The 21,718-nt window shown below is 32.8% G+C and overlaps 2 protein-coding genes across 2 annotated transcripts in view; one reads left to right on the top strand and one right to left on the bottom strand.

The window, feature by feature from the left end:
- Window positions 1–283, bottom strand: part of LOC139516516 (claspin-like) — a 33,807-nt gene extending 33,524 nt beyond the window's left edge. Inside the window, exon 1 of the mRNA XM_071306669.1 lies at window positions 125–283. Within this exon, the coding sequence (XP_071162770.1) occupies window positions 125–145 (21 nt within the window). The 5' untranslated portion in view covers window positions 146–283. The remainder of the gene's footprint in view (window positions 1–124) is intronic.
- Window positions 253–20,828, top strand: LOC139516518 (THUMP domain-containing protein 2-like). The gene is made up of 10 exons (XM_071306681.1): window positions 253–455; window positions 2,857–2,995; window positions 3,815–4,524; window positions 5,069–5,146; window positions 5,839–5,891; window positions 6,694–6,781; window positions 7,491–7,562; window positions 14,776–14,887; window positions 18,854–18,974; window positions 20,005–20,828. The coding sequence occupies exons 1-10, from the start codon at window positions 372–374 to the stop codon at window positions 20,810–20,812; spliced, it is 2,265 nt and encodes a 754-aa protein (XP_071162782.1). The 5' UTR covers window positions 253–371; the 3' UTR covers window positions 20,813–20,828.
- The last annotated feature ends 890 nt before the right edge of the window (window positions 20,829–21,718 follow it).

Here is a 21,718-nt window from a genome sequence, read left to right as displayed (position 1 = left end):
TGTGCTGTGAACCAATAATTTTTTGTAAATTTATTAGGTTAAAATCAGCCTTAAAAAGAGGGAATTTGGTACAAACAAATAAAGCTACCATGGGTTATTTTGTTTTTCGTTTTTTATATATTACCGTGTGAATACTTTGTTCCATTTGAATAACTAGACTGTTTTCTAAGTTTTCGTTGTTTACACTTTTTCCATTTCGCGCGTAATTCCAGAGCAGATGACATGCGCAATTTCCGGAAGATTATTTCCGGTTTTTTTTCCAAAGTATTTTTCTTCCTGGTACATTCGGAGCTCTATGGAGCGTATTCATATAATTTAAAGAAAAAGTCATATACGATATATAACGTCTTCCCGCCATCTCTATCTCCAACATGATAAGATTTTATTGCACTGGAGGAAGAGGAACAGAAAAGTTCATTAAAACAGAATTAGAGAAAAAACTGAGAGCACAAAATGTATATGAAGATATTAAAAGATTTGTACAACAACACAAAGAAACTATCTATCCTACATGCATTTCTTACTAAAGTTATTTTAGAAATCTCTTTAAACATATGTAAAACACACTCAGATTTATATAGGGGTGTAAAGGGAGGGCAACTGCATGGATGAACGCAAAATAAAAATAAAAAAATAAATAAAACTAATTCATTTCTCGTTAAACATTTAAACGAACAATTAAAATTGTCCTGCATGTTGGTCTTTTTACTGATTCACGAAACACAGGGAATAACAAGCCTTTTTCACGGCTGCACGTGAAATAAAAATGGCAAAAAGTGTTGCACTAAAATAACCCTTTACCACACTCTTTACAATGTCATGGGTTTAGCATGTATCAAATTAGAGTACCATACATTGTTGACTTATTTATATGTACACAAGACACATCACACAACAATCATGTTTCCATTGTGCATGTTGTGGCGTCATATATTTGGTATTATGACGTCAAATTTTATAAGGACCTTTGTCAGAGGCAGATTTAGGGGGAGGGGGCCTGGGGCCCCCCATTTTGGGAAAAAAATTTGTTGCTTATATAGGGAATCACTGAAGCGTGACTGGAGTGGGCCCCCTCTTAGGCAGTCAGTGGGCCCCACTTATGGAAATGTCTAGATCCGCCAGTGTTTGTGGTTTCCAAAGTGTCGTCAAATATCAATATGGTGTATCAGTTCTTTCTGTTACATAGGAAATTTCGGGGGAAAAAGCACACACTGGAAAGTCTTCTTTATAATCTTATTTTTCTATTATTTATATATTAGAATTACGATTTTTTAAGTTTTACTAGCCTAGGCCACACTAATTTGATTCCTTGTTCGACGGACCCGCCTGCACCTATTTTTTTCAAAACAGAATTTTTTATTTTTTTTTATATTCCCGCTTCCCGCATCCGGAAATGTAATCATGCCCATTTCCTGCACCGTTTTTTTTGTAAATATTATAAAAAGATATCAACATTTGTTTATAAAATCACAGTCTAACCTGTATATATAAGATTTTACACATAAAAGCACACCACCAGTTCACCACACTGTGTAAATATCTGTGAGAATATTTGTTTCAGCATTAAACCTATTTATCCAAAGTGGGAGTGCTCGATATAAATTTATAACAGCGGAAATACCTGTAAAGAACAAAAGATTGGTTTCTTTCCCCCTTACTTATATTCCCTATCAAAAAATGTTCGTTGTTAGAATAAAGTACAAAGAACTTCTGAAGGATTTGCCTTCAACTGCAATTATATTGTATGCTGGCGAAACAAAACTATCCATAGCCGCTGCATGTTTAAGCGCCTGTCCTGATTGATTCAGGGGCCTGTCATTCAGCAGTTATCGTTTGTTGATGTTGTTCATTGGTATTTTCCTGTTTGGATATATAAATTAGATCATTGGGTTTCCTGTTCGAATTGTGTACGCTAATAATTTTGGGGTCCTTTATAGCTTGCTGTTTGGTCTGTATCAAAGCCTTGTGTAAAAGGTCGTACTTTTACATGTGTTTGTTATTATCAGTTTGAGAACAACCCTCCCAGGTCTCCCTCAGACAAGTATTTGACAAAGGGTCATTTTACTGATGTAGAAAAGAAAACAGAAATACCAAGGATTTGTATAGTTCTTCTATACAAAACCTTTGAAAACTTAGAATTTTGTACTGAAAAAGAGGAGAGTTACATCATATTTTAAACAACTTTTTCTAAAAGAGGGGTCCACTTATTTTGAATAATATTAAACTGTTAAAGTAAATGTGTTAAAAAGTCCAGGAATATTACAAAATTCTTGGACATGTTTGACCATTTAATACGAGATAGATAATATATAGTTCTTTGAGAAAACATGAGCCCTTTAGTACAAACAAATATATTATAACTTATATTGATCCCTCAAAAAATATGTAAAAGGGATATTTATAACATTAAGGGGTTGCCCCCAAACTGATTATGACTTAGATGGAGAATTGTCTCATTGTCAGTCGCACATACATAGACCAGATTTAATTATTTCTTGGTGAACAGGGAAAAGTTACTTCAGAAATTAAAGAAATGTCAAAGAACAAGTGATAAATCAAGTTTTAATATTGTCAAAACCTACTATTTTATGTTTACAAAAAAAAATTATAATCGCTCGCCTTTACTTTTCAAGCTTCGCAGAAAATCCGTAGAACAAGATATTAAATTGGTGTGGCCCTATCTAAGAAATACTGCTAACATGCCTTGGAACCAATTGGTAATATTACAGATTTCTTTGAAGAGACTATTATTTTATTGAATCCTTTGAAAATTCAGTGCTCACAGTTTTTAGTTTGGACTGAAAATGATAGAATTCCCAGATTATTGTGATGTTTTTTTTCTTTTCATTTATATAGATTGTTGTCTCTGATGGTAAAGTTTATTTTGATGCCAATATCTCACAGATTCAGCAGATTGTAACACTGAGATCAGTAGAAAGAATATTTGTACATATCTTACAACTGGATTGGAAGACGATACGAGAAATAAACAAAAGTAGGTACATGTATTCTTTTGACATGGTTGGAACAAGGCGAGAAAATTTCACAAGTTTTGATATACAAATTTCTATACTTTTATGTTAGTTAAAAAATAACCATGATAACCATCAATTATTACTGCAAATGAAAGATCATTTTAATTTTCGGCTTGTTGAACATCTTGACCTTGCTGTAATATATTGTGCGTGCCTTTAAATTCATCATTTTAAGATCTTAAACTAACTTTCAAAGGATAAAAAGAACCTTAAAAGGACTGTTTACATGCCATTTCTTACAATTAGATAATATATAACAAGTCAATTTATGCAAGAACTGTGCTGCCGTTGAAAATTCTTTGGTTGGGTTGTTGTCTCTTTGACACATTCCCTGTTTCCATTCTCAATTTTATTTTACAATTATGTCCAATAGAACTTCCATGACTATTGATCATTTGAAAATTAGAACAAGATTTTTTTGATTCATAGCTAAAAGTAAACCACAAATTTAAAAGTTTTACAGAGGATTGTCTTTTAGTATGCATATTTTGGCAAAACCAAGAAATTAAATATCCATGAAACAACACATTTTCCTCAATCATGTCAATCCAGGAAAAGGAATAAGCAACATTATTTGTATGAAAATTTGATGCAAATTCTAAGTTGAATTTGAATTTGAAAAAGTAGATCATTTTTGCCTTAGGATTGGAACGACAGAGAAATGTGTTAGATTCATTTATTGAATGCCATCTAATATGAAATTTGAATTACCATAATTTTCAGTCAATTCATTCTTATATAATTTTCCCTATGATTACAATATATAACACATTTTGTAGAAAAGCAGTATGATAGAATTTCCTATGTTCATGTGAGACGTGCTATTATGAATGCTGATATATGGAATGATCCTGTCATTCATCAGATCCCTCATGAAGTATTACAGGTCCAGAACACAGCCATGATAGATGAGAGTTCTCCAGATTCAAAACATCAATCAACTTCTACATGTTCTCATGTCTTGGAGAAAACATCAATCGATTGTTCACAGAAATTAGAAAGCATTAAGCCTACAACAACAAATACAGATACATTAGTCGAAGTTTTAAACAAAGAAGGCCCAGCCACCATAGAAAAGCAAAATGAACCTATGGATATTCAGCATGATAGATTGGACATACAACCAGTTGCTTCTGTGGAAACAAACAAAGCAGACTTACATGTACCTATTACAGAAAAGAAAAGCATTTCGGATGATGTAAAAAACATTGAATGTGATAAGCATGATGTTGATTTAAAAGAACCTGAAAGATTAAGCATGTCTGTCACTGAGAAAAAAGATCAACTGACAGAAACCCCAAAAAGTGAATCAGAAAGTGGTTTGTTGAAGGTAGAACAATCTCTAGGATCAACAAAATCAGTTAAAAGAAGTTGTAGTCCTAATAGAGAAAACCCTGAAGAACCTGTAAAGAAAAAAGAAAAGTTAGACTTTACATTTAGAGTGACTTGTCGCTGCACAGGCTCAGTTGGCAAATATGTGTATGCACAGGTAATGGTATAAAAGATTGAAATGTGTATGCTTTATATCATTGAGTAAAACAAATTTTCAATAAATGAAAGCTTTATGCTATCTTTTCAAAGTATAGGTATGTTATATGGTAATACATTTTTATGCTAGAATGACATAAAGACAAAAATGTAATCACAAGTCTTTCACAACTGCATGCACTGCTAAGTTAAAGTTAAACTTTGACATACAAATAAATTACAAAAAATATACTTTTAGGTATTTTAAACAGTAGTACATGCAGTGATGTCTTCGTTTTAAAATGTTACTTTGTAATGATAAGTTACAATCTGAGTGTACACTATTGAACAGTGCCATTGTACCTATGAACAAATTACATCCCGATCAAATTACTTCCCTTTACCTAAGTGATGATCAAATTACTTCCCTTTAAAATCAAGAAATTTCTTAGTATTTATTTTTATTGTTTAAAGGTGAGATACGGATCAATTTTGTATTTTATTCTAGTGAGGTCATTTGTTTAGTCCAAACACATTTACATGTAGTATATTTTACATTTGTAAAGGATCTCCAAATAAGCATTGGATCTAAACTGAAGAATATGCTGAACTGGAAAGTTAACCTACGTGACCCTGACATAGAGGTAAACATTATTGATATAGTGAGTTAAGTTTTTTCTTTACAAGATATCTGTTTGATTTTTTAGAAGCTCCATATCAAAATTTGCTCAAGTATTGTTTTTAATGATGACTCATTTTGTCTCATTAAGTAATTAAATTTATTGAAGTCTATGATTAAAATTTAAATAAAAATTGCTAATGTTTGAATAAAAATATAGATGAATCTGTTCTGCTGTCAACGCTAACTGTATTTGCTCATATTTTTGTTTGCTTGGATTAAATGACAATTAAATAAATTGGTTTAATGAAGGATCTACAATAACATGGTAGTTTATTTCAAAATTTTAATTTTATTCTGCATTTTCATGTTTAATAGTCCTGGATTAAATGTTACATCCAAGTTCAGTTCTATGAAAGAAATCGTAAAACCAAAAGAAAGACCCTACAACCACCTTTGATTTCAAATCTTAGCTACCAAACACCAACCATTTTCCAACTAGGTGACCAACCCACAAAAATATAACACTTTGTCCTAGACTTTATACCTCATTCACATAGATAAGACGATCAGGGTTCAGTTCAAAGATATTCCTAGATATTCCATCATATACATTTGTGTAAAGAACTTAGAAGCATAGGGTAATATTGAGTATTGCAACACATCTGTTAATATGTGCAATGACTAATTCACTAAATTCTGTCTTTTTTGTTTCAGATCAGTTGCCATGTCAATGATAAATGTGTTGTGCTGGGAATCCCTATCATGAGGTAAGATTTTTTTTATACAACATTGTAATAACGTTTCTCAGACCTGTTTGATTTTCAAGAACATGAATTCATAACTTTATTTAACCATCATTAAAAGCAATCCTTTATTTATGTTTGATTCATTGATTTCATTGTAAGGGAGCTACCATTTGATTTTATGGTGGGGCTAGGATGAAAAATTTTGTCCTGCATTTTTTTTTAGCTGTAATCTCTGTCCTGCCTTTTTATTTTTCACTGCGTTCGGTCCTGCCTTTTTTTTTTTAGTTTATCCTGACCTTTTTTTTACCTAAATTGTCGTCCTGATTTTTTTTTTGCAAGTGATCTCATCCTGCCTTTTATTTTACTCAACTCCTGTCCTGCCTATTTTTTTCAAATTTGATCCTAGTCCCCCCATAAAAATCAAATGGTAGCTCCCTAAATGTCTTTTCAAGTCAGTCATCAAAGATTGTTAATCTGTACAGTTACATAAATTGTGTGATCTCCTATTATCCTTATTGGTTTGATTGATCAAGATAATTCATCATTATTTGTAATAGTAGATGGCTGCAACCTTAAGTATAAATGGTAGGGATTTGAGAATATCTCTGGTAATTTGAAGAAATGACTGTTTGTAACTTATTCTAGAAGAGTCTGTAATTTACTATGTTCGTTCCTATTTTTCCAGCAATTAAACTGACATCATCATAAAGTAGAAGAGTCTGTAATTTACCATGTTTGTCCTATTTTTCCAGCAATTAAACTGACATCATCATAAAGAAAGTGTTATCTTTATCAGATGATTTTGATATGTTTATTATTTAAGATTACCCCTGTCCAACAGAAGTTATATAAAGCATTTTGGTTTGAGATCAACAATATCTTACATAATGTCCAGCCTTCTTCCATTGAAGGTAAGTTTAATATAGCAATTTGGTAATAAAAAAAATTCTTATATCTTACATAATGTCCAGCCTTCTTCCATTGAAGGTAAGTTTAATATAGCATTTTGGTTTGAGATCAACAATATCTTACATAATGTCCAGCCTTCTTCCATTGAAGGTAAGTTTAATATAGCATTTTGGTTTGAGATCAACAATATCTTACATAATGTCCAGCCTTCTTCCATTGAAGGCAAGTTTAATATAGCATTTTGGTTTGAGATCAACAATATCTTACATAATGTCCAGCCTTCTTCCATTGAAGGTAAGTTTAATATAGCAATTTGGTAAAAAAAAATGTCTTACATCTAGTTAAGTCTGGTTTTCTCAATACTTTGAAGCAGAACCTAGGGTATTCTTTAAGCACATCCAAGCATGCATTATTTTTTATTCATATACAGCAAGCATTTGTCTGCCACTAGTTAGTTTGTATTAATCATAACAGTGAGTTTTAACTTGATATCAATTGCTTTATGACTGTAGTTTTCAAATGCAATTACTGTAGTTCTTAATACATGTAATTTTTTGTTTAAATAAAATAAAAATTATTTCATAACTTGTTACTGTGAAGTCAATGTGTTTATTACAGTTACAGTACTTGAGACAGAAAAAATAAATTCAGTTCCTTAATATCTACAGGATTTTACAGAATTAGTAACTTAATACATTCCATTGTTTGCAGAGTGGTGATATTGTTTTGGATCCAATGTGTGGAAAAGCTACGATTTTGGTGGAGTCCGCCCATGAAAATAAGGTAAAGTTAAATTTTTGCCTGTTATGATTGTCTAAATTTAACAAATTTCTTTTCCTTAAATTTCATAGTTAGAGATCAGATGCCAAAATCACACTATAGATTAGTTTGCTGACAGTGACTTAAGAAATAATTCATGGGGGCTTGAATATATAGTGATTTTACCACGCGTTGGCCCTTTATGACAAATATTTTACCCTGAGCGATAGCGAGGGGTAAACTATCGGCATAAAGGGACAACCCGTAGTAAAATCTAGATATATTCAAGCCCCCTTGAATTATTTCGATTCTAATAGGACAAATACAGCATTTTTTTTTTAATTGAAGCGCTCTAGGTGAAGGCATTATTTGCCGTTCCCATGAATAAACGCACTATTAAATTGATGTAAAAGAACGAAGCAAACTGGATAAGTAACATGCTTAAACTATTTAAAATAACATATTTAGATAGGTTTGGATGAATTTAAAGGATAATTGTACTTAAATGTCTTATATGTTTACAAAAATGGCTTATATAACACATTTTAGCATTGTTTGTTTACATTTCCTTGTTGTGATGATTTTCTGTTTCACAAGCATGTATTTTCCAGTTAAATGCTTATATATTAGGTCAAAGTTCTATGACGTCGGGTAGCTCATTCATAAAAAAGCATATGATGTGGGAGACGATCGGAACAACCCTAACAATATCATGAATATATTCATATTTTACCACGGGTGTGTACTCAAAGCGTTTGAAGGACGTCATGTTAGAATTTGGTTTTGAACATGTTTAAACTCGAGTGTTAATCCAAAATGATTGACTAAATAAAATACAATAAGATATCTATTGATCTGCAATATTTCATTTAAACTTTTACATAACATTGAAATATGACATGTATGACCAGTTGACAAATGCAGATAAACAGAAAAAATTTAATGAATGAATCTTGAATAAATGAATATTAAAAATATTTTCGATTGACCTCATAATACCTCTGTTTTAGTAGTAGTGACTTTAGGTTGCAGTCTTGTTATTGACTGCTCCATAAGCTTACCTGCAAAACAGCTGATCTTTGAAAATAAAAAAATAAAAAATGCTACATAGAAAAATAATTTCATGTTCATATCATGTATGTACTAATGTGAAATTGTGATTTAATCGGGTAAAAGTGGGTCACGCCACGAAGAATAAAAAGTTGTGTAACCCTGAAGTCAAAACAATTTTTTTCTACTTTCTGTTTGCTGTTTTTACTAGGCTGCACCACTTCCAGTAAACATGATATCCTTCCACTTTCCTGGATTGATATCCCCAAAAGATGCAAGATTTTTATAAAATCTTTATATTGTGACAAATCTGGACTGATAATTGTTATTATTTAACCTATTATTTATTGTATATTACATATATCTATTTGAATATTGCCGGGTGGTCAACTTCTCGGGTGTGCACAAACACTGATAAATGCATTGACTTTCATACTCATGATTTAAACTATTTGTACTTTGCAAGCGATAAGGGCCAGTTTTATATGTATATCTTGGTAATGTTTACCTATGAAATACTTTGATTATCCCGTCATATAGTGATTTATTTTGTCAAATATCGTCGTAAGATTCAACTTGTTTACATCTGCCATGACACCGTTTTGTACTTTCACTTTGCGATCTCACATTATTATTTGTTTAAGTAAACACTTTGTCAATGCAGATAAATTGCGTATTTATTATGTTTGTGCCTCCCTTTTCATTAACATTGTCTTTATTTATAATAGAACCGTTTTTTCATTGATCTCATTTAAGCATTATATCTAATGCGTAAGGTTATGTAAATTACACCCAAGTTCATACGCCGTATCGAGAAAGGAATTTACTGTCCGTTTAAAAATAGCATTATGTAGAAATGTCCTTTTGGTTTTATTTGCTTTTAAATATAATTCGGACAAGAAGGACAAAATGAGGACAACTCAATAACGAGTCTTTATTTAATAATAACGAAATCTGATTGTCTTCTTGAACATTTCAAGCCAAAAGACGTAAGAAACGTTGCTTTTGATTGGACGATTAGATGTTTACTCTAACGTCATAGTAAGTGCCAAAAGACATAAATAGGAGCCTGTAGAACAACATGTCATTCTGAATCAATCTCTTGAACCGTCAACTACCTTTTATATTGACCACCCGATTTATTGCTTTATCTGTTGAATGATGAATGTGTATTTGATGTTTATTATATTGAAAGAAGAAGTCAAAATACTGTTGAAATAAATATCATAATGATTGTTATGTTTATTACAAATCTGTTTCTTCACACTGCCGTCGATTCCACTCCTCCTGAATGATGGTTAAACAGTTTATAGTAACCCTAGGTTTGTTACAGTTTGGTGTCAGAAGTGGGATGACCAAAAAATAATTGTCATCCAGTGATCGAATACCTCGCCTGTGATTTTTAAGTTTGAATAGAATATTAAATTTTCAACGATTTTAGTGAACTGGTAATAATTTTCAATGTCTGACGAATCTGATTCAGAAATCGAGTTTAATATGGATAAACGTGAAACAGTTGAGAAAAATAATGAAGACTCTGCATTAAATACAGTAAAACAAGGTCAAGGTGATATGGAAAATGAATTTAATGACAACGTACGAGACGATATGGTTAGACAGAGAAATACAGTCGAGACGGAACGAAATTTTGAAGTTAATCCGGGTGTTTCGTATTTTGAAAATAATAACAGTCAAGAACGAAAATGGGGAAATGCACCATGATTTTGCCGTGAACAGTTGCCGATTGCTGAACATCCTGCTACAATTCGTCCAGATGCTTATAGTGGATCAGATGACTGGGAAGAATATTTTTCGCATTTTCAAGATTGTGCAGAACTAGGCAGATGGAGTATGGAAGATAGAGTATTGACACTTGCTGCAAGTTTGAAAGGTCCTGCGAGAACTTTTTATATGAGCCTTCCTACACATGAACGCCGACCTTATAGTATTCTTGTCCGACGCTTAGAAGACAGATTCGGAAGTGCCCGTCAACAAAACAGATGGTTATCTCATTTTGAAATGAGAAAGCGAAATTCCGGTGAAACACTTGCTGCTCTCGGTGATGACCTCCGCCAGATGGTACAAAAAGCTTATTGTAATTTAGATTCAGTGGCACAAGAAGTGTTGGCGCTCAATCAGTTATACAAGTCGATTCCTATAGAAATGAAATGTCGATGCGTAGATCGAGAATGTAAAACGGTCGCTGACGCTGTGGATATAATTGAAAGATATGAGGCTCTTTTAGGGGAGTCAAGTCAAAAGAAAACTAGTGTCCGCTCTGTTTCTTATGAAAACTATAGTGAAAATAAATTAGATATGGAATGGCAAAATAATGGTGACCAAAATGTCAGATTAATTTCCCAACAGCCAAATAATGACAGAACCATTTAAATGCTTTTAAGTAGAATGGATAAGTTAGAAAATCAGATTCGGAATACGAATAACCGATCCAACTTTAGATTTTGCCACAAAAATTACCAAAATGTGGGCAATACACAGAATCAAAGGACCTGCTTCATTTGTGACTCGCCTGATCATTTTTATAGACAATGTTCTATGTCTAATGGTCATGAATTTAGGGAGAATAAATCCCCGAATTCACTTAATTTTAGAAATTTCAGACCGAATACAACTATGGAAACGGTTCAGGGAGACAACCGTCCGTTTATTCAATAGGTCGGGAGTTGACGGCTACAGAAGATGTATTTGATGTCAATTAAATAATTTTAAAGATGTTGGAAATGAAATTCAGACTGCAATTATAAATAGCAGAATAAATCAAATAAGGGGGTCAAGAAAAAATAACAGTTCATGGATTTTATATGCATGGTTCAGTTTATGGACAAACATAAGAGAACTTTGGCAACATATGTTTTATGAAAATAATGTGATTATTTGTGATATTACCTTGATAAAATTTTAGAACAAGATTCATTATTTAAATTCTTGCAGTACCAGTAAATTATCGGATATTGAAGTGACTAAGAAACCAGGAAAAGTCTTTCACATAGATAGACTCGCTGAATATAACGGAAACAGTAGAAAGTGACAAGAGAAGGTGTCTCATATTCTAGCAAGAAGTAAAGTTAAAACCAAAGAAGAGGACAAGACGCCAATCAAAATTTATTGTGCTTATGTGTTTAAATGTGTATCACTCGTTATTTTTATTTTTTTATGAATAAGATTATTCATGTGTTGAGATATAGTGTATATGAAGAAGTATTGGTGCAGTGTTGTGAATGCATCCAGTTGTTATGTGATATTTCTAGAAACGTAGCCCAGATTTGCCTATAGGGACTGATCACCCCAGAGTTGGTTGAAAAGAGGGGGTTTTCTATAGAAAATTTGGTGGAATATTGTGATATTTCCAAGGTAGTTAATAATTATAGTTGCAGCGTCAACAGAAATTATTATTTGATGTTAAAGTGATACTGTGTTTTTGTAGATAAGTTGAAGAAATTCGTGAATGGCTCTAGTGTTTCTCCATGGTTTTTAAAATGTGTCCAATGTCATATCAGAAATTGCTGAGTGTAATAGTGAAAATTATCTACAGTTGACAGAAAGATGATATCCCTGAAGACACAGAAGTGTGGATGATATAATTAAACAGTGTGAATATATTCCATTAAAGATTGAAGAGCACAGAGACTATAAGTAAAAAATAAAAGTACTGGTATACTGTTACCTCCAGAAAATACAGGAGTATTTTAAGACTTGGGTGGGGGAAATTGTGACAAATCTGGACTGATAATTGTTATTATTTAACCTATTATTTATTGTATATTACATATATCTATTTGAATATTGCCGGGTGGTCAACTTCTCGGGTGTGCACAAACACTGATAAATGCATTGACTTTCATACTCATGATTTAAACTATTTGTACTTTGCAAGCGATAAGGGCCAGTTTTATATGTATATCTTGGTAATGTTTACCTATGAAATACTTTGATTATCCCGTCATATAGTGATTTATTTTGTCAAATATCGTCGTAAGATTCAACTTGTTTACATCTGCCATGACACCGTTTTGTACTTTCACTTTGCGATCTCACATTATTATTTGTTTAAGTAAACACTTTGTCAATGCAGATAAATTGCGTATTTATTATGTTTGTGCCTCCCTTTTCATTAACATTGTCTTTATTTATGATAGAACCGGTTTTTCATTGATCTCATTTAAGCATTATATCTAATGCGTAAGGTTATGTAAATTACACCCAAGTTCATACGCCGTATCGAGAAAGGAATTTACTGTCCGTTTAAAAATAGCATTATGTAGAAATGTCCTTTTGGTTTTATTTGCTTTTAAATATAATTCGGACAAGAAGGACAAAATGAGGACAACTCAATAACGAGTCTTTATTTAATAATAACGAAATCTGATTGTCTTCTTGAACATTTCAAGCCAAAAGACGTAAGAAATGTTTCTTTTGATTGGACGATTAGATGTTTACTCTAACGTCATAGTAAGTGCCAAAAGACATAAGTAGGAGCCTGTAGAACAACATGTCATTCTGAATCAATCTCTTGAACCGTCAACTACCTTTTATATTGACCACCCGATTTATTGCTTTATCTGTTGAATGATGAATGTGTATTTGATGTTTATTATATTGAAAGAAGAAGTCAAAATACTGTTGAAATAAATATCATTGTTATGTTTATTACAAATCTGTTTCTTCACACTGCCGTCGATTCCACTCCTCCTGAATGATGGTTAAACAGTTTATAGTAACCCTAGGTTTGTTACAATATGTAGGACTCGGAGGTGTGATGGTGACGCTGAAGTACAATGGTCCGCACCAAAATACTATGGTCCTTTCGCTGAAGTGCGTAGGTTTGGCTTGACGTTTAAATATTGTGACGTTTTCAAATACAACAAAATACAGAATAAAACAGGGACTAGTAGGCTGGAATATCAGATTTTGTTGATAAAAGTTTCATGCGAGTAGATGAAAGTTGCATTCATTTTGATTAAAGGATAAATAAAGTAACTAACAATTTTAGTCTCGAAAAGTTTTCAGTGGATATTACACAAAAAAATAAAAACTCTGTCAGGCGTCAAACCATGGGGAACATAGCGTCAAAAGATAAACTTGGTTTGTAGATGAGCTTAACCGTGTTCGCTGCAAACCTGTCAGTGAAATGGCTTGAGCTTAACATTAATTATTAATTTGACTCCTCTTCAAGTATGCTTCACACGATTTTGTGTGGACAATTTATTAAAGAACTTACTTAATAGTTTTAGCAATGTTTTTGCTATATCAAGTTGATATAATGTTCTTTTAGTTCCGAGATAAATCCTGATTTATAAGTACACCGTCATTCCAGCCTTATTTTATTTTGGTTACAGTATTTAGTTTTCTACAACATGTTAGGCCGAAAATAACCTGACTGGTCCCTATACGTGTACTTTCCAATTTATTTTATTCTCCATGTCAGTGGCGAATCAGCTTATTTAAAAAAATTTGGTGGAAAACGTTAGGATTACTTTTTATCTTATATAGATCTACACCAGACTCTGAATCTTTTTTTTTCAATCTTCTACACCATATTTTCTGACTCCATATTAAGGAGAATTGGCAAATTATAAATTAGATTAAAACAAATTCAGATTGTAAAGTGGTTGGAACTGAACAGAAATTAAAAGATATTTCAAATGCGAGGCTAGCAGCTACTTTTGTCAATTTTTAATGTCAGATGTAATTTCATTTAAACATTTTTTTTCTCAATGTCACATGCAGACAGACTATCACGCTTAAGATTACCATCGCACTTCAGTGTAACCACAACAGTGTAGTTATCAACAAGATAACTCACAATGTCACCATCGCACTTCAGAGTGTTACATTACATACTTTAGCGTAGACCATTGCACTTTAGCGTGACCATCGGGGTATGGAGTACCATCGCACCTCAGAGTCCTACATATATATATTTCAATTCAGCATAAACTTATAATCAAACAAAAAAAATGAGTCCAGAAAAAATTTCAGAAAAAAATGGACTATTTTGTTTTCCTCTATGTTTTGACATGCACCAGGAACTGAGTTGTAATACAAGACTGGTACCTTTACAGTTGCCACCCTCTGATACTTTGAAATACAACTGATAGCATGCTGTGCAACTTCTCAATTCAATAAATACATGATCATTATCAGTACTTTACAATTTTTTTTACAGAGTATTACATACATTGGCAGTGACAAAGATGATAACCAGATTAAGTTTGCAACAGACAACATTCGCTTTGCCAAACTTGAAAATGTTCAAATCTTTAAGGGTAGTGTGTTAGGTAAGCAAATTTTTATTTCATGCCCAACCTAAGATAGAAGAGGGGCATAATGTTTTCTGGTCTGTGTGTCCATTTGTATGTTCTTTTTTCTGTTCATCCACCTTTCCCGCTTTAGGTTAAAACTTTTGGTCAAGGTTGTTTTTGATGAAGTTGATTTCCAATCAAATTGAAACTTAGTACACATGTTCCCTATGATATGATCTTTCTGACTTAAATGCCAACTTGAATTTTGACCCCAATTTCACGGTCCACTGAACATAGAAAATGATAGTGCGAGTTTTTGGTCCACATAGATTTTGATGAAGTGATGTCTGATCAACTTGAACTTGGTAAACATGTTCCCTAAGATATGATCTTTCTTATTTAGTTTGCCAAATTAGATTTTTGACCCCAATTTCATGGTCCACATAGTGCTAGAGGGGCATCCGTGTACTATGGACAAATTCTTGTTTTTCAAAAATTAGTTGAAATAAAGCTTTCTGTCTTTTAATTCAGAAAATATGAAAAAAAAGTATTTATAATACTATTAAGACTACAGTGTGGTTGCAAATATTTCATGAACAATAATAACAATGAAAAAGTGAAACATCGGACAGTACAACATACCATAATATCAACCAACACCTCTACATCAGTGGATATGTTACAGTGAATTTGTATAATCAGGGATTATGTAGAATCCCTGAAATTTTCAGGGATTATGTAGAATCACTGGCCAGTTTAGGGATTATATATAATCACTAAAATTTTCAGGGATTATGTATAATCACTAGAAAAAACGCCAGGGATTATACATAATAACTGAAATGAAGAAACAGTTTTATTTATTAAAGAAAATAAATGAAAGCCAAATAATTTATGCTATAAAATCATATTAAAACAGCATTACATTATATAAACATAAATTGTAAAATGTTAAGCACAAAATATCAAAATGATATTCCTATTTTTTTTTAAATGTTAGGCACAATAAATTAAAATGTTAAACACAATATATTAAAATAATATGCTGTTTTTACCACAATACCCACATTTTAGAAAACATTTTCTTTCACACATCAAATCAGATTTTAAGACCCGCCTAAGTGTTCATTAAAGTCACACACTATAAATATGTAGTCTTATGGCAATAAAGATTTGAATTGAATTGAATTAAAAATATCTGTAGGTACCGGAATTAGCAACCTTGAACTGATTCGAGCAAGATACCATGTTTTTTTGGCCAGGCGATATCCTTTTTTTTCAACTTTTGGTGAACAATTACCATTATGTATTTTTAGCTCACCTGGCCCGAAGGGCCAAGTGAGCTTTTCCCATCACTTTGCGTCCGTCGTCGTCGTCCGTCGTCGTTAACTTTTACAAAAATCTTCTTTTCTGAAACTACTTGTCCAAATTAAACCAAACTTGGCCACAATCATCATTGGGGTATCTAGTTTAAAAAATGTGTGGCGTGACCCCGCCAACCAACCAAGATGGCCGCCATGGCTAAAAATAGAACATAGGGGTGAAATGCAGTTTTTGGCTTATAACTCAAAAACCAAAGCATTTAGAGCAAATCTGACATGGGGTAGAATTGTTAAACAGGTGAAGATCTATCTGCCCTGAAATTTTCAGATGAATCGGATAACCCGTTGTTGGGTTGCTGCCCCTGAATTAGTAATTTTAAGGAAATTTTGCTCTTTTTGGTTAGGATCTTGAATATTATTATAGATAGAGATAAACAGTAAACAGCAATAATGTTCAGCAAAGTAAGATTTACAAATAAGTCAACATGACTGAAATGGTCAGTTGACCCCTTTAGGAGTTATTGCCCTTTATAGTCAATTTTTAACCATTTTTCGTAAATCTTAGTTATCTTTTACAAAAATCTTCTTCTCTAAAACTACTGGGCCAAATTTAACCAAACTTGGCCATAATCATCATTAGGGTATCTAGTTTAAAAAATGTGTCCGGTGACCCAGTCAACCAACCAAGATGTCCGCCATGGCTAAAAATAGAACATAGGGGTAAAATGCAGTTTTTGGCTTATAACTCAAAAACCAAAGCATTTAGAGCAAATCTGACATGGGGTAAAATTGTTCATCAGGTCAAGATCTATCTGCCCTGAAATTTTCAGATGAATCGGACAACCCGTTGTTGGGTTGCTGCCCCTGAATTAGTAATTTTAAGGAAATTTTGCTCTTTTTGGTTATTATCTTGAATATTATTATAGATAGAGATAAACTATAAACAGCAATAATGTTCAGCAAAATAAGATTTACAAATAAGTCAACATGACTGAAATGGTCAGTTGACCCCTTTAGGAGTTATTGCCCTTTATAGTCAATTTTTAACCATTTTTCGTAAATCTTAGTAATCTTTTACAAAAATCTTCTCCTCTGAAACTACTTGACCAAATTAATCCAAACTTGGCCACAATCATCTTTTGGGTTAGTAGTTTGAAAAATGTGTCTGGTGACCTGGCCATCCAACCAAGATGGCCGCCATGGCTAAAAATAGAACATGGGGTAAAATGCAGTTTTTGGCTTATAACTCAAAACCCAAAGCATTTAGAGCAAATCTGACATGGGGTAAAATTGTTTATCAGGTCAACATTTATCTGCTCAGAAATTTTTAGATGAATCGGACAACCCGTTGTTGGGTTGCTGACCCTGAATTGTTAGTTTTAAGGAAATTTTGCTGTTTTTGGTCATTATCTTGAATATTATTATTGATAGAGATAAACTGTAAACAACAATAATGTTCAGCAAAGTAAGATTTACAAATAAGTCAACATGACCGAAATGTTCAATTGACCCCCTTAGGAGTTATTGTTCTTTATAGTCAATTTTTAACAATTATAGTATTGTAAATTTTTACTAACATTTTCCACTGAAACTAATGGGCCAAGTTCATTATAGATAGAGATAATTTTAAGCAGCAAGAATGTTCAGTAAAGTAAGATGTACAAACACATCACCATCACCAAAACACAATTTTGTCATGAATCCATCTGCTTCCTTTAATATTCACATAGACCAAGGTAAGCGACACAGGCTCTTTAGAGCCTCTAGTTGGGATTCCCTTTCCTTTTTTACCCTGTGGAATTGCTATGAGAATATTACACCAAATGCCAGCTTCATCTAAAATTTTGTTCTAATTTTCAATCCTTAGTTTTTCTATACATTTAGATGCGTAAGATCTCTCTGTTTTGAATTTCTTGTTAATTTGAACAAAAACAATAAAACAAAAAAACAGATATTCCAAAATCTTCTTCACCATTTGTTTTACATGTACCACAAATAACATGCTCTGTGGATTTACAAATAGGTCAAATCAAATCAAATCAAATAATTTTATTGGTGTAAAATCCAAATATTGGATCTTGATGTTATTAATTTTGAAGTCTTCAACTTTATCTCGAAACCCTGGGTGTTTAAAAGCAAAATTATTTCATCTGGCAAGAATATGAAAGTAAAAATGATAATTTGTCTATATTTTTTTTTTAATAAACAAAGGATTCTTAAATTATTCATAATCCCTGAAATTATTATAGGGAATTTGTAGAATAATTATTAAAATGTTCAGTAATTATGTAAAATCACTGGTAATTTTCAGGGATTATATATAATTACTAATGATTTCAGTGATTCTACATATTCCCTGAAAAATCAGGGATTCTACATAATCCCTGATTATACAAATTCACTGTAACAGATATACAACACAAAGACAAGCAACAATGAACAATACAATAGTTCAAATAGCTTGACTTTAGAAAGAGAAAAAATGTGGTATGGTTATAACAGCCTTACGTGCATACATTGCCACACTGATCTCCCCTCTTGCTTATCTTGACTATAGGTCAAAGGACCACTCACTGGAAAGAGGAAACAATACAGTGTATAACTTTTTTTTCAATTTTAACAAAAAAGTACAACTTTTATATTTTCCAATGACATTCAATCAAGCATTTTATGTTTTCAGAGATGCCTCTACGCAATTGTTCCATAGACCATGTTTTGTGTGACGCTCCATTTGGGAAACAATATAAGGTTGATTGTGATCTGGAACATTTCTACACAAGATTTCTCAATGAAGTAACAAGGTGAACATTTTATGCCCCATTTATGGACATTATTTTTTTTTGGTCTATGCGTCGGTCCGTACGTTTGTTCGTACGTTCATTCGTCCGTCTATCCCACTTCAGGTTAAAGTTTTTGGTCTAGGTAGTTTTTGATGAAGTTGAAGTCCAATCAACTAGAAACTTAGTACGCATGTTCCCTATGATATGATATTTTTAATTAAATGCCAAATCAGAGTTTTTACCCTATTTTCACGGTCCACTGAACATAGAAAATGATAGTCCAGATGGGGCATCCGTGTACTTGGGACACAATCTTGTTATTAGCTACATTATTTAAAATTAATCTAATTCCTTAAGTTCTGCAGTAAGTTTTCTGTTACATATTAAGATATATTTTGTACTTTCAAAGTATTTCATTTCATTCATTTTAAGCATTTGTTAATCAATTTCCTTAAGAGAGGGGCAAAAGATACCTGTCAAGGAACAGTCAAACTCACAAATCGAAAATTAACTGACAACGCCATGGCTATAAATGAGAGGACAAACAGACAAATAATAGTACACAAGAAACAATATAGTTGAAGAAGAGTTATTGCCCTTAATTAGGTAATACCAAATTTTGCACATGTGGATTAAAATAAAATGATTTAAAAAAGAGAGAAAAAAAATCTCTAAGATCTATGAATGAGCAAATATACTGTCTTTACTATTTCTTAGTTGATCATCATAGTCAGCTGTTTTATACTCCATGAAAGTTCTTCTCAGTACAAGTGTTTGATTTTACCGTTGTCCTTTAAGTAAATGAAAAAGAAAAGCCATTTAAGTAAATTAAAAAATAAAGCTGAATAAATCAATGGGTGATTACTTTTTTCAAGGAGAAATTGAAATTTCCCATTTAATTGACTAGAGAGAGAGAACATTACCTATAGTATTTATTCAATGGGACAGTACACTTTGCAAAATTTAAATGGACAGATAAACTCTAACTGCTTATTGGGAAAGGTTTGATTGCCTTTGCAATAAATTCATGTGTCTTTTTTTGTACTTTAAGGATACTAAAACCAGATGGAATTGTAGTTCTTTTGACAAGTCCTGAAATGGAGCGATTCCTTTTAAAATCTCTTTCTAAGAAAAAGAAATCCAAGCAGGAAAATGTTAATCAAGAAAAAGACATTAAGACAGATGAAAAAGGTTCTTCAAAACGTACAAACAATGCAATTAGAAGCCAAAGTGAAATTGATATTCAGAAAGGAGATAACGCTTCGCTAATTGAACAACAAGATGATCTCCAAAACACAAATAAAGACTTGAAAGGGAAAAACGATATAGAAAAGGAAGATAACTCTTCAAAGATAAGTTTAAATAATGATCCAAAACAGGAAAATGACATTGAGATGGGAGATAACCCATCAAAGACAGATAACACTGCAATGACAAGTAAAAAAAATGATCAAAAACAGGAAAGTGACATAGAAATGGGAGATAACTCATTGAAAATACATCAAAGAGATATAAGTAATCTTAAAAGTACAGTTGATGACCCTAACTTGGGAAATGATATTGTTAATCAAGATCGGAATGCGTTAGAGAAGGAAAAAAGCAACATACCTAATACAGCCATTGATGAGGAATTAGGAAGCCAAACAGGCATTGAAATAAAAGACTTGATAAGCAAAAGGCATCATAACAGAATATTAGCAAATGCAACAGGTAGAACTGCTGACTGGGTCAACTCAGTTGAAGACTCTTTTGTAAAAGATGAGTTATTGTTTATGAAGTTGTTGTATGTGGACAGTCATTATATGAAACTAGGAGAAACCCATGCATATATTTGTATACTACATAAAAGCATTGAGTAAAATTCAAGAAAATGTATTTCATTTTTAGCTCACCTGGCCCGAAGGGCCAAGTGAGCTTTTCTCACCACTTGGCGTCCGTCGTCCGTCGTCGTCGTCGTCGTTAACAATTTACATTTTGAACTTCTTCTAGAGAACCACTGAATGGAATGGAACCAAACATGGCATGAATGTTCCTTATGAGGTGCTGACCAAGTGTTGTTACTTTGTAGCCAATCCATCATCCAAGATGGCCGCCAGCGGGGGACTTAGTTTAACATAGGACGCTATGGGAAATGCATACAAATGACTTCTTTTAGAGAACCACTGAATGGAATGAAACCAAACATGGCATGAATGTTCCTTATGAGGTGCTGACCAAGTGTTGTTACTTTGTTGCCGATCCATCATCCAAGATGGCCGCCAGCGGGGGACTTAGTTTAACATAGGACCCTATGGGAAATGCATACAAATGACTTCTTTTAGAGAACCACTGAATGGAATAAAACCAAACATAGCATGAATGTTCCTTATGGGGTGCTGACCAAGTGTTGTTACTTTGTAGCCGATCCATCATCCAAGATGGCCGCCAGTGGGGGACTTAGTTTAACATAGGACCCTATGGGAAATGCATACAAATGACTTCTTCTAGAGAACCACTAAATGGAATTAAACCAAACATAGCATGAATGTTCCTTATGGAGTGCTGACCAAGTGTTGTTACTTTGTAGCTGATCCATTATCCAAGATGGCCGCCAGCGGGGGACTTAGTTTAACATAGGACCCTATTGGAAATGCATACAAATCACTTCTTCTAGTGAACCACTGAATGGAATGAAACCAAACATGGCATGAATGTTCCTTATGTGGTGCTGACCAAGTGTTGTTATTTTGTAGCCGATCCATCATCCAAGATGGCCGCCAGCGTGG

The sequence above is a fragment of the Mytilus edulis genome, chromosome 3 (genome assembly GCF_963676685.1).
Source record: "Mytilus edulis chromosome 3, xbMytEdul2.2, whole genome shotgun sequence".
Classification (NCBI taxonomy): domain Eukaryota; kingdom Metazoa; phylum Mollusca; class Bivalvia; order Mytilida; family Mytilidae; genus Mytilus; species Mytilus edulis.
Note: the sequence above shows the minus strand (reverse complement) of the source record. Positions and strands in the feature narration are given on the sequence as shown.

What these genes read in the sequence shown, in the direction of transcription:
- LOC139516518 (XM_071306681.1), top strand. Translation starts at nt 372, where the DNA reads ATGATAAGATTTTATTGCACTGGAGGAAGAGGAACAGAAAAGTTCATT. An exon ending in AAAAACTGAGAGCACAAAAT is followed by an intron (nt 456 to 2,856) that starts GTATATGAAGAT and finishes TCATTTATATAG; the next exon opens with ATTGTTGTCTCTGATGGTAA. An exon ending in CTTTAAGGGTAGTGTGTTAG is followed by an intron (nt 14,888 to 18,853) that starts GTAAGCAAATTT and finishes TTATGTTTTCAG; the next exon opens with AGATGCCTCTACGCAATTGT.